This window comes from Hippoglossus hippoglossus, chromosome 17 (assembly GCF_009819705.1).
Source record: "Hippoglossus hippoglossus isolate fHipHip1 chromosome 17, fHipHip1.pri, whole genome shotgun sequence".
Taxonomy (NCBI): Eukaryota; Metazoa; Chordata; class Actinopteri; order Pleuronectiformes; family Pleuronectidae; genus Hippoglossus; species Hippoglossus hippoglossus.
This window is the reverse complement of record NC_047167.1, coordinates 2,570,154-2,583,338: the sequence shown is the minus strand read 5'-3', so window position 1 is coordinate 2,583,338 and position 13,185 is coordinate 2,570,154. Positions and strand designations below refer to the sequence as shown.

Genomic DNA, 13,185 nt, shown 5'->3' with positions numbered 1-13,185 from the left:
TGGCGATCTGCTGTGTCCTGAGTGCGTCTGTTGTTCACGCAGGCAGCGTCCCTGCTGTTTATGGGCTGTGGAGCTGCTACGTGAGGTTTCCCGGTACGACAACTGCATTTCTTGCTAGGAAGAAAGCAAAGCCCTTCGTTGTTTGTCAGGCAAGTGGAAAATATCACTCTGAAAGAGCCAGAAGCAGAGAGTTGAAGTGAAAAAAATGTTTTAATTAATAAAGAGAATAACCTATTCATCCACCAGCAAACCGTCTAAACCTGTAATGAAAATGTTAAAATAGAACGATCGCTGTTGCAAAGGGATATAATCAGAAGCCTCATCTTTACAATAGTAGTTAACTTCAAAGACTCATGGCTTGAACAGTCAGAGGCTTGTAACAGAGAATTATCATCTGCTCAGCGATTCCCATGTCAAAGGAGCTATTAACTAAACAAGAATCTTCTCAAAAACTACAAACTGTTTACCACTGCTGAGATATTTTAGGGAGTGCATGTTTACTGTTTCAGAGGAGAGAATCTTTTCAATTACCTCTGTCTTGAAGCAAAAATAAATCAAAAAGAGAAACTTACCAAGTGCACATCATGAAGGAAGAGAACATGTGCAACACTACATTTTTTGCAGACGTATGTTCCCATTCCCATGACCTCAGTCTGAAATTACAGGCTAAACGTAGCTATGTGCTGGTGTGTTGGAAAGGGTTGATGCCTTTGGGAACAAATTTGATCTATACCACGCAGATTAGTTATTAGGGAGGCTGCTGCACCTCAGCCCTCTGAAGACAGTGGGTGAGAGCAACATCACAGAGAATATGCAGAAATTCATCACACGGCTGAGGCAGAATTTCTGATCTGATGACATTGCTATTTCCAGGGATGTCACTGAATTTGTGCGTGACCCATTCTCTGTCAGCCCAGGCGGCAAATTCTCTGCTAATGTGAGGAAGGTGATGCTGTTGGGTGAAGCGGCGATTCAAAGAGGACTCGTTGACATCCAGGCCCCCAGCGAAATGAAAGCTGCTGTGCGTGGTGCTGAAAGCTGGAAAGCTTTTCGGCTGCCCTGTCCCCAAGACTATGGCACAATGAAGCCTGTGTATGTACCCACCATGTTCCTGTTAACTTACACATGTGAATATGTTTTCTTAAAACTCAAGATGCATGAGAGGAACTGGCTGTTAAATGTTTTATTTGATTTACAGATGCGTCGCAGAAAGCTTTCTGATCTCACACAATGATGGCATATACCATGCTCTCTTTTTCAACTGATCTTGACTTTTTATGACTGGAATTGCATATGTGAAAAAAATATAAATAATGAAATGTTAAATGTTTGCATGTGAAAATAGTAAATGTTACATGAGACTATGTAAACAGTAACTTCAATATTTAGCCTACATGCTGCAGCCTCATGTCTGCACGTGTTTACTCTGGCTGCTCTGGCTTTCACTAAACGTACTTGCTGTCATTCAAAGTGAAATGTTTAATTTAGTAAATTAATTATCACCTAATTCCAACATTACTGCTGTGCTATAATAATAATAACTAATGATAATAATTATAGACATTCGTCAACAGATAACTAATCAGACATGAGAGGGGATTAAGTTTAGAAGTTATTGTTTGCAAGTTACTGTGTGCGTGTGTGTGTGTGTGCGTGCGTGCGTGTGTGTGTGTGTGTGTAAGTGTAAGTGTAAGAGACAAAGACAGCAGTGGAGAAGAGGAAGTAAGGATGGAGATGATCGGTTGTAGCCTCACATTTTTTTGCCATGAGGTCTTTGCATTCCATTTCTACCAGTCATTTCCCTGTGGTTATGGTGCAAGTTGGCTGTAAAGACGATTTATCAGTCAGTACTACATGTGATTTCTGATATAATTAAGGTAACATCCAGGTCTTGAGTTGTAGTAGTAGTTCACCAACGATTTGGAAGTGCTCAAAATCCAACACACAGTCACTGCAGTTACAATGTTCTAGTTATAAAACGGAGGACACAGACACGTTGATGGACATATACGGCTGAACCGTCAGCCATCATGTGGCCTGTGTAGACAACTGCACTGAGCAACAATGCTGCAAAATGTAGCATGTGTACTCAGAAAGATGGTCGCCCCTTTACATTTCGGATTAAAAGGGCACAAGAGTGGACCTGTTCTATTTGTTCTCTCCTCTTTATATTTATGTTTTAAGCTGAAACTCGTGAACTATTTAGTGAGAAATGCATTAATAAGAGGTCTGAATAAATATCAGTTGGATCTGATGTAACCCTTTTTGGGGATTCTGATTCAATCTGCCATTTTATTGGCAGGTTTAAATCTTAAACAGTGTCTCAAGTTCACTCATATAAAAGTGCATCCTTCAAAGTTCTTACCTTTTCATCTGTGCTTTTAAATGTGAGGTCCTCAAAACCACTTCTCTCCTTTAGAACATTTTACTTTCAACATATCCTGAATCTATGATCACAGATATGCACAGAGGCTGATGAGTGCACTGTTGACCTGCATGACAGGTTATCATTCAATGTTATTGTTTGTATGTGACAGAGAGGGAAGACATAAAAACTTTTTTTTCCATTGTACTCCATTGTATTTTTACAATGATTTAATTCAGAGGAAAATCAAGTCCTTTATTTCTATATTTATTTAACAACATATTCGATAGCTGATGACCTGCAGGCTGTCTTAACTTGGAAAAAAAAGAACATCATCAGTGGCTCAGATGATGGGTTGGCAAGTCAGAGACTTCCTAGATCATTGCTTTGTAAGTTTGTTTTACCTCAGATCATTCCTTGTAACAATGCCGCTGCACTGAGAGACACAGTCACTCTCTCTCTCCCACACACACACACACACACACACACACACACACATAGATATTGACAAAAGGGCAACGAGCACTGCACAGAGCTCTACGTCGAAGCAACGACAAAAATGGCTACGTTAGTTTTGTATATAAAACAAAATTTGGCCAATCATCTTGTTTATTATCAAAAATCTGTTTTCTATTCAAAATTAGTTTCAATAATTTGGGGTTTGGCTTGTTTTGGGCTGCTTGTGTTCCCTGACCTGCTGGACTTTATCATTATTTATAGAAATGATGCAGGGATGATGATGGTTGTAATTAAGCACATGTATCCTTTGACCCTTTTGTCTGTGGTTGTGTGTCGATTCTCCCAGTCGCACTCAGCTCCTGCATGCGGCAGTGACTCCTCAGAGGACTGGGAACTTCTGAACACTGCTGTTTGTGAAAAGCTGCGTGTATTGTGGAAGTCTTTCAGTTTATTTAAAGCTGAGGCTATTTTTGTTGCAGTGAACCTCTGCAGCACCGTCTCACTCCACGAGAGAAATTGCTCAATAAGCTGAAATCTGAATGCTTGGGAACTTTTTTCAGATCAGTTTTTTTTTCAGTACCAGAAAACTCCCACTTGCATCGACAATACTGCAGTGGTTTTTCTTCGTCTTCCACATTTCCCTCCAAGTGCAGCTCAGTGCGCTGTGCTTCATCTGGTCCTCTATTAAGTCAGAAGGGAAATAGATTTGACCATCTTCAATATAAATCCAAAGGCACTTCACATCCCATATATCAATCTTGTCCCCATCCCGGCATGTTCTGATTGGAACGATCATACTGGGGCTATAATTTACCTTCCAAATCAAAATGAGCTCAGGAGTGAATTGACGCCATCCTGCCAAGCTGACTGTTATCCATTGTCACAGCTGAGATCGAGGCTTGATAAAGCGAAGGTCATCCCCACTGTCTGAGGCTATCAGTTACGCCGTAGCAATCAACAAAATCTATTTTCCATCACAGCGGCTGCAGAGGAGAAGATGGATTCGATGCACATAGACGGATATTGATTTGGCAATTTCCAAGGGACAAACAAAATGGCCTCCCAACTGTTTAACTGTTTTTATTTGCCTCAGAGTAATGTCTCGGCCCAGGTGGGAGTTTCATACACTCTTTAATCACAAATTAGTCTTTTGGATGGGTTTAGGGTAAATGACAGCGTCAGAGACTGTAAGCTGTAAATTGAGAGACAGGTGATGTCCCGCTGTCTAATCTCTGCAGTCCATATCAGACACAATGAGACAGCTACTATATCCTAAGCTTAAAACCGGTAGTTAAACACCTGCTGTCCTTCTTTAAGCTGTATTCCAATTAAGGTTGAGACACATTTCTACCACTTTAATAAATTCAACACAACACATCAATACTACTTACAACACTTTGCTGTTCTGGATAACCCATCTACAATGCTATCTAGGTGCTGTTGTCCTATTCAGTGTGTACTGTATGTGTGTTTGCTTTGTCGTCCTCTCTGGCTGCTGTTGGAAATATTGTGTCGGGAAATGTTTCACAATAAAAGTCCTGTGAAGACAGGGAGGTTCATTGAAAGGATAGGGAGCTTTTCATTTGAAACCCTTGCAGGAAGTGTTGAGTTTGTATTAACAGTAGTTAATGTAATGCATTAACTTAAACAAGAGCAGTTTAACATGAGTCCTCTGATGTAAGTACGGCAAATTCTACTAATCAAACAGAAGGAATTAGAATAAATAACATGTTACCTTGTGTAGGAAATCCAGAAGGTGTCATTATTACTGCAGTGGTATTTGCTCCTGTTCTTCCTTAAATGTTATTGTAGATAAAGTGGCGTTCTATTTTGTCAACCTCAATATGATATTGAGTGTATCATATAACATGTTGAGAGAGAGAAGCTGACTCAGACTTCCTAATGATGGTAGAAAACTAAATTCCCTACTTCACCAAATGTAAAACTCTTTCAATCACTTTGCATCATGGTAACTGGAGGTCATGTCTGATGTAGACAGTAGGGGATTCCTGGTCACACTGTGCAGTATGGTCAGAATGCCACAGTCGATATAGAAGTCATTAGGTCTGAGAGGACATAAATTAAGACATGAAATTGCCCGAGCTCAAGTTTAATGTCTTATGAAAAGTGCAGTGATATTAGTTTAGCTGTAACAGTTAAATTAAGTGTGTGGACTGTGCACAGCTTGGCATGAGGTGAAATATGTGTGTGTGTGAGTGTGTGTTAGTGTGCATGTCTGTGGGAGGAGCATGGGGGTTCATTAGGTTCACCTGTTGTTATCCTATTCAAAACAAAACTCTACCATTAGCCAGGCTTTAATTCCTAATTCTTTCTTCTCCCCTGTCAACTCCTTTTTATCGCTTCTTTTTCTAAATTCTGAATAATTTGCATTTCTAATCTTAATGTTGTTTTCATTCCATTCTGCTTAGTTACCATCTGTGACCTCAACACTCCCTGGAAATCAGGAGAGATAATGTCTGTTGAGTTGTTGGGAGGCTTTCAATGTGAAATATCAGTACAGTATGTGTTGAGATTCACTTATAGTAGTTTAACTATTTTAATAATTTCAAAGAAAGCAAGTGCAAATTGAAGCTACAAGCACCATTATAGGGCCCTCGCACCTTTGTACACATACACACAATTCAGAACCTTAATTATATCAGAAATCACTTGTAGTGTTCACTGATAAATCGTCTTTACAGACAATGAACTTGCACCATAGTCACAAAGCAAATGGCTGGTAGAAATGGAATGCAAAGACCTCAGGGTTTAAAGACTGTGAGGCTACAACTGATAATCTCCATCCTTACTTACTCTTCTCCCCTGCTGTCTTTGTCTCTTACACACACTCATTTCATAAAATCAGATTCTACCACCGAAAGAAAGGACAAGTTCAGAATTCTGAGGACCACTGCACAGGTCAGAGGCCAAGAATGAAGAGATGGAGTGTCAGACACTTCACCAATGAAAGTAGAGATCTGTTGCGTTGAGAGAGAGCCAACGATCATAGAGAATCTGGAGACCTAAAGAGGTTGCAGAAGTGCAGCGACCCTGAAACCCTCAGCACCACAAAGATTGCCACTCAAGTGAACAACACACACCTCCACATAGATACAAGGCACTGCAGGAGGCTCATAGTATCACCCAGCAGAGGTTCAGGAGGGAGCTACAGGCTGAAAGGGATTAAAACCAGGTTCTCCAAGAAGAACTGGAGAGCCTTAGCGCACCAGACCATGAGATCAGCCAAAAGTATGAAGCTGGCATGATTCCAGTAAGGCAGCAGGCTGACAACCTGAAGTGTCAGCTTGAGAAAGAAGTCAAGTCTCACGCAGAGTATCACAGGACAGGCTCTTGATGCAAATCTTCACAAAAGGCTGCTGAGCAGGAAATGTCTCTGTGGAGAGAGGTGGAGGAGCTGACAACTTGACTCAACATTCAGCTCTCACTCCAGGATGAGAGAGCGCGCAATTGAGCCGCCTGATGAGAAGTCGCCAAACAATCAGCAGTATGGTCCCGACATAAAGCTCTCCCTGCCTCTGAATCTATTGAGACTGAGGAGCCTGAGAAGATCCCCAAAGGCTAAAAGACGGCTTCAGTCTAGAGGAATATCTCATTGTTTAAGACTAGTGTGTAGTGCCGGTTCTAAACCTGCCTGTTTGGGATGGACTGTTTCCTTGGCCTGTGTTATTGCTCTGGGGCTATTTTCGAGTTATTCCTTGTCATTAGTGAGCCCTCCTCAAACAGTTCTACAATATGCTGTCACTTTTTATTGTTTGTGTGCTGGACGTTGTGTGCAGAGTCTATGGTGCAGAGTAAAGTTACAGAAAGTCTTGTTCATCCTACCTGGTTTATCTGCAATTAAGATTTTGTAGTCATTGTTTTCCATAAAATTAAACTAATTTCCACATGTGTGGTTAATCTATCAATGATTTACTTCACAACTTTTCTAATAAAAGCTTGGTTATTCAGTTCAATATAAAGCATGGCAGCAACAAAACAAATGTTATTATTTTACTTTGAAGATAAATTGCCACAACAGAAATTGGTTCTATGAATATTTTTGTCATGATGGAGATCAGCACCCACGACGTTGGTGAACGTCGTTGGTGTGGGATTTGCTGAAATGAAAAAACGACATACAGACACGTTTGTGGAATTAATAGGTAAATATAACTGTAAATAGTAGTTCAAGAGCCACAATCTAAAGCTTATATTGAACACAAAGTTAATCCCCATTTTATGATAAATGATATGTGATGTCACAAAGAAATCAGAAAAAGACATAATTTTAGGTACCTCAACAAATTCATCCATTCACTTACCATTAGGAGAGTGAATTACTCTTAAAAGTATTCTATAGTTGTAGCTGACATCATTTGATACAGTAAGACTTTGGTACAGTAATACTCCTAGTTTGCTCAGCCCCACCCCCTTTAGATTGTTCTATTGCTAAGTGATCATTAAGTGAGAGAAGCTGATCAGGATGCAGCTTGACTCGGGATGGTTGACAGGGACGTCCAAACTGGCCATAAGAAGATCAGCACTATTTACAAACTGTTAGCCAAAAGAAGGATTTTCTTTTCAATTAACCAGTTGTGCTTCTTGCACGCCTCATGGTCCTCGCCCCCCCAACAAGACTGCTTAAAACAGGAATATTCTCAAAATTGTATTTGTTGAATGAAAAAAGTTACATATTTAAAAAAGTAAAAAAGTTTATCTTTTTATTCCAATTCACCCTATAAAATGTAAACCTTAGTTGTGAAACCTTTTTTACCATAGATACATTGTTGTTCTCTACTGATAGGGGCCCACTGAATATACCAGCTGCCCTTAATATTGTTACACCCCTGCCTCTCAGACAGCCTGAGCCCTCCACTGACCCTAGGTCTGGTTTAAGCTGGCAATTGGGGCCTAATTTTTATGATTGCATAGAATGGAAGACCTTTAAATGGTAATTGTGTTCATTCTGTCATTGAAACCAATAAATATCGGATTGTTTAATTGATATTCTCCAAAGTCTGGGGTCGTAGATTCATTCTTATCTAACACTTGGCTCAACGTCTATATGTGACCTGTAACAGAACAAGAATTCTCCACTTCCTTCCTAATGCGAAGTGAAGTAATTTCCCCAGACTGATGACTCAGAGATTTTCAAATGCACTCTAGCCCAGATATTTTGAGTTCTGTTTTAATTATCATTCTATTTTGTCTCGCTTTGCCTCGTGGCTGCCATTTCAAAATATTCCCTGAAGAGTCAATGCGGCTACAGAGAAAAGGAAATGCAAAACGATGGTTCACAAAAAAACAAGTGGCAGGGTTTAAAAAGTAAAATGAATTAAATATGTAAAACCGCACCTCAAATAAGAAGATTCATTAAAATAAATAAAGTGGTCGACTGACCAAGTGATCAACTGACACTGACACATTAACTGACCTGAGCACGGACTCAAAAATTAGCATTAAAATGTTGAAATCAAAACATCAGTTCAAGATGTTTTTTATTAAGTAACATGAATCAAAAGACATGTAAACATACAGTACCTCAGGCACTTTGAGGAGCTATCAAGTTCACCTTTTTCATTCACCTGTAGCTAGACTCTCTGCTCTCTACTGCTGCCATAACTCTACCTCACATGAACAGTTTTCTATCAGCTCAACATCACCTCACATCATTCTAACCAGTGCCTGTCACAGTAAAAAAAAAACATGTCTAAAAAAGTAAACTAATTCCCACATGGCTGCTCAGTGTCTCTCTGCTCGTCAACTTCCTCTCAGCTCTCCTTAGACAGAGTGGGCGGCTGTCTGTCCAGGATGCTAGCCAGTGTTTTGAACGGCTGTCCCCAGTCACCAAGATAACTAAAATCCCCTGAACTGTCAATTACCCACGACTCCTCTATGGAGCTGAGCGAACCCGCCACGGAGCCACCGCCCTCGTAGGCGTAGGTTGCTAATGAATCATAGGGCGGAGCGGCATAACCCTTGTGGCTCTCCTCCAACCGGTGTTCGATAAACTCCCTGATCTTCTCAGCATCGCCCTCAGTCACTCTGCCACAGGAAGAGAGCGGGGTCTTTTCATTCACGGCAACAATAACGCTGGCTGTTTGACGATGGATGTCAGGTGACCTGACATCATCGTTGCGGCTGGCGAGATGCAGCAGAACCCCATCCCCATAGCCATTTTTCTCCGTCTTGGAGACGGCGCTGTGGGCTTTGGCTTGCTGTGAGTGTGTGTTGCGCAGGGTTCCCATGTCGAAGGCATGAGTGTCCGCCTCGCCACCGCCCTCGTCGTCGTAGTGAATGACATTGTCGCGGATGTCCTCTTTTGATGTCATCAGAGTTTCTTTCTCTTTGTTGCGCCTCTGGCTCATGTACAGCGCTGACATAACTGCAAGGTACAAAGAGAACAAGGTGATGGGTTAGTTAAAAAATATCAGTGCTAGTCTTCATGTGTGCATTGAGTTCAAACAGATCTCTCAGTCTCCTCAAGCTGTTTTAAGGTGTCAGCACTTGACAACAAGTGTGTCCGCTAACAATTTCTCTTTGAAACAAACTTTCCCAAATCCAGTTGTTCCATCTTGTATTTTATGAGCTGATGGATCACAGTTGTACGTTTCCTGATGGCAGGGTCTAATAGGGTTACACTTCACTCCCAGGTCAGATCCAGGGTAATTTGCTCTGCTCTCAGTTGGTGTCTGCATGTGCACATGATGTGAGGGATACAAACTGCCAAAACTGAGCACTAGCAGCTTTGAAGATAGCGAGAGGAGGAAGCCCTGCTGCTCCCACAAATCTCACAAGTCCTCTTACGGGCACAAAACATTGATTACACTCACTCTTGTGTCCTGGACTGCTCTCGGAAGTTCTGCTGTGTTTACTGATCCACCAAAGCACTCTTCCACTTTCTGACATTAGCACACCACATTACAGATAATGTACAACGAAGATTTGTGGGTAGCAATCGCTACTTATTCATCTGATGACTTTAATTCTTAACATAACAATGACTGGCAATCAATGTAGATACCTACTGCACCAACATGTTCTCTAGTAGAGGACAATGTTGTTTTGTTTTAGCATTTACATGATGTAGTGCTGGGACAAACAAATGGCAACATTTGTGCCATTGTTTCACAATAGTATGTTTTAGACAGGTGGTGTGACGAGGAGGATAATGCAATGATGCAAAAACAGTCTCAGAATCAGCTGTAAATGATTTTTCTAATTTGTTTTTATTAATTATTATTTTCCAACCTGAAATACTGTGTATTTTACTCATAGTGGTTGTGATGGCCGTTGAAAAAAGTTTTAAATCTCCAGCCACATTAAATGGTCTTCCTCAGTATCTGGAGTTCAGTTCAAACACTTAATTTTCAATGTGAACTGAGTGAACATTATCTACAGAAAACTACCATCAGTTTGCATGAAGTTGAAAGCACTAGAAAAGATGGTGAGCCTTGATTTTAGAATATTTTTTTCAAGCTTTCCAAAATGTCTCTTCTAGGTATCAGGATATTAACTGTTTGTCTATGGTCTAATAGACAAATAGACATGGTGCTCTCTCTCTCTCTCTCTCTCTCTCTCTCTCTCTCTCTCTCTCTCTCTCAGCTGCAAGTGTGGGATGACGTGTGAATCCTCTTATTGTCCTGCTGCCAGTTATATATATATCAGACCTATGGTTATGAAAACATGTTTTGTACTTTTTTCAATGTGTCACCCACACTCATCCATTCTTGGTTGAAGGTCAATTAGCGAGTGTCGGCTGTCAGTCACATAAGAATCAGGCATCACTCTGTCACCTGACATTAAATATTGCAAAACAATGTATTCATGATGTTAGTAGTAATAGTAAGATCCAATCAAATAGGTGCCGTTTCCTACCTGGGCAAATGAAGCCCTGCTCACTCACTCATCCTTTCCTCACTTTTGATATCAGGAATGTTTGTTCATCCACTGTGTGCCCTTTCATCTGCTTTATGATCAACAAGAGGATGAGTGAGTTAAAACTGTGCTGTGAGTCCTCATCTGCCTGGCAAATGCCACCACCACTGCTGCTGCTGACTGGAAGACTGCAGCCCTCTTAGACAGCCGAAAACCCAGAACCATTATTAAGGACCTAAATCTTCAGCAGAGAAGTATCGAGCCTAACTATGCATCACAAGTAAGACAGCCAGCAAGGTGGGTGTCACATATTGATGCCATTCAATCTTACACCTGATTGAGAGCTGATATAACTGTTGAGAGGGTCATCCACTAACCTGAAGGTTGCTGTTTTGATCCCGGTAAAGAGTCCTTGGGCGATAAACCGAACTACACTACATATAGAAGTGCTGCATGAATGTGTATGTGAATGTTACCAAGTGTTTTATGGGGTCCAGAAGACTGAAAAATGGCTATATGGATGCAGTCTATTTACGTCATGCTATGAACACGGAAGCCATAATGCCAGACACACAAAAGGTATACATACATTTGTGTATCAGAACGGCAAACTACATTCTGTCATAGCTCGACCTCTCTCCGCACTGATCAAGCACAAATATTGATACGATCATCTGGCCACAATATTTATACACAAATCAAAGACCTCATGATCCATATTTGATATATTTCCTCTATTTGCTGCTAAAAGTCGTCATTGAAAACTACATGCAGATGTGGCACATCAGTGCACAGAGAAGGAAAAACAACAACATTCCCTTGGGGTACTGTATGTGCTATAGAAACTAAACAAGGCCAGGGGCTGGGCTGATGGGAGCTGCTGATATGCACTGGAGTATATTGATGTTTCAGCATGTTCGGCTCTTTAGGGAGACTTGATAGAAATAGTCTCATGTCTGCATCGGGTGTGCTGCTGGAGGAAACAGTATGGTAGAACTGAGGGTTGTGACACAGCACAGTGATAACAGTGACAGAGGGTCAGAGGGGGCTTTGAATGCGAGGACACACTGTCTGCAACCTCTCTGTGAATCATCCATCCACTGGAAGCCAAGCGCTCTTTATTGGCTTCTTTTGTGATTCAAGTTAAAACCTAAACACTGATTCTTGGTCCGTCTCATGAGACAGTTTTGCAAGAGCATGAAAGTAGCGCAAAGGTGTCAATATAGGGAAACAAACAATCAAATACACAGTGCAATAGAAAGAGCAGAATAATGTAAAATCATACAGGGGTGATTCAGCAGGATCAGCAGCAGTGGTGTGTTGTGCTGCAGGTGGGAGAATAACACTGTGTTAGCATTAGAGGGGGATTTATTTAGTGTTGCGAGAAGAGGAGAAGGAGATGGAGTTGTTGGCCTGGTAAATTACTGAAATCTTTCCACGGTGTTTTGTAGCAGAGAGCTGTTATCTGACCTGAGAGACAAACAAACAGCAGCTATAGCCCAAAAATGTAAATAAAGTGTGTTCAAATCTGTTGATTTCCTTTATTGTGACTACATAGCTCGACCAAAGTTTGATGAGTTCACTATCAAAATAGAGAAAAGGCATTTTTGTTTTGCAACTGACTAAGGATTTATTCACACATTTTTTTTACTCTAATTAAATGCAGTTAAGGTGAAACATTTCACGCATTGCTCAAAATATAGCCTATGAGCAGGGTGGCAAATACAGAATTCCTCAAATCAAATGACAGGATCTAACTTTCAAAAGTTTGACTAAAACAGTGTACTCAGGAATATAATGTAATCAACACATCTGAACGACGGAGTGTCATTTAGAATGTGTCACAGCACAAGCTGCCGGTTCAACTTGAAATGCCACAAAAGCTGCTAACTGCATGCGTCAGTGCTATTGTCAGCTTAAATTGTAAAAACTAACATTCGGCAGAATAGGGTTTGCAAACCAAAAGTTAGATTCACCAAAGGGAAAACGGGTTTCCTTGCGGCATTTAGGATTTATTTTGGGACATTTTGGGTTTAATCAAATGAAGCAGTATAGATGTTGATTTGATGGCTGCTCCTTTCTTGAGCCAGATCTCAGAAATGAATTTGAGTACAAGGTCATAAATGATAGGAATGATGTTAATGATGTTAAAAATAAAGCCTAAGCTGTAATGACTGATTATATTACATTACATTACATTTAGCAGACGCTTTTATCCAAAGCGACTTACAATAAGTGCATTCAACCATGAGGGTACAAACCCAGAACAGCAAGAATCAAGAAAGTACAATTTCTTCAAAAGAGCAAAACTACAAAGTGCTATAAGTAAGTGCCATTTAAGTGCTACTGATTACCTTCTCAGATCTTCAGATTTCCTTTATCTACTTTCTTGCTCCCACTCTAGACACAGCAACGTTCTCAAGAGGTTAGTGGTGATGCATTTCGGTTGATGTTCACTCTACACGACTTTGTAGTTCAGTTTG

At 40.7% G+C, this 13,185-nt stretch overlaps 1 protein-coding gene across 2 annotated transcripts in view; it reads right to left on the bottom strand.

Annotated features, from left to right (window-relative positions):
* Positions 1–8,304: 8,304 nt before the first annotated feature.
* Positions 8,305–13,185, bottom strand: part of LOC117778665 (cadherin-12-like) — an 81,832-nt gene continuing 76,951 nt past the window's right edge. The window contains exons 13-14 of one of the 2 annotated variants that reach the window (XM_034614397.1): positions 8,568–9,209; positions 8,305–8,530 (exon numbers count right to left, since the gene is read on the bottom strand). In XM_034614397.1, coding sequence (XP_034470288.1) covers positions 8,596–9,209 — 614 coding nt within the window. In that variant the 3' untranslated portion in view covers positions 8,305–8,530; positions 8,568–8,595. Of the gene's footprint in view, positions 9,210–13,185 lie in introns of both variants that reach the window. The other variant, XM_034614396.1, reaches the window with a different exon arrangement.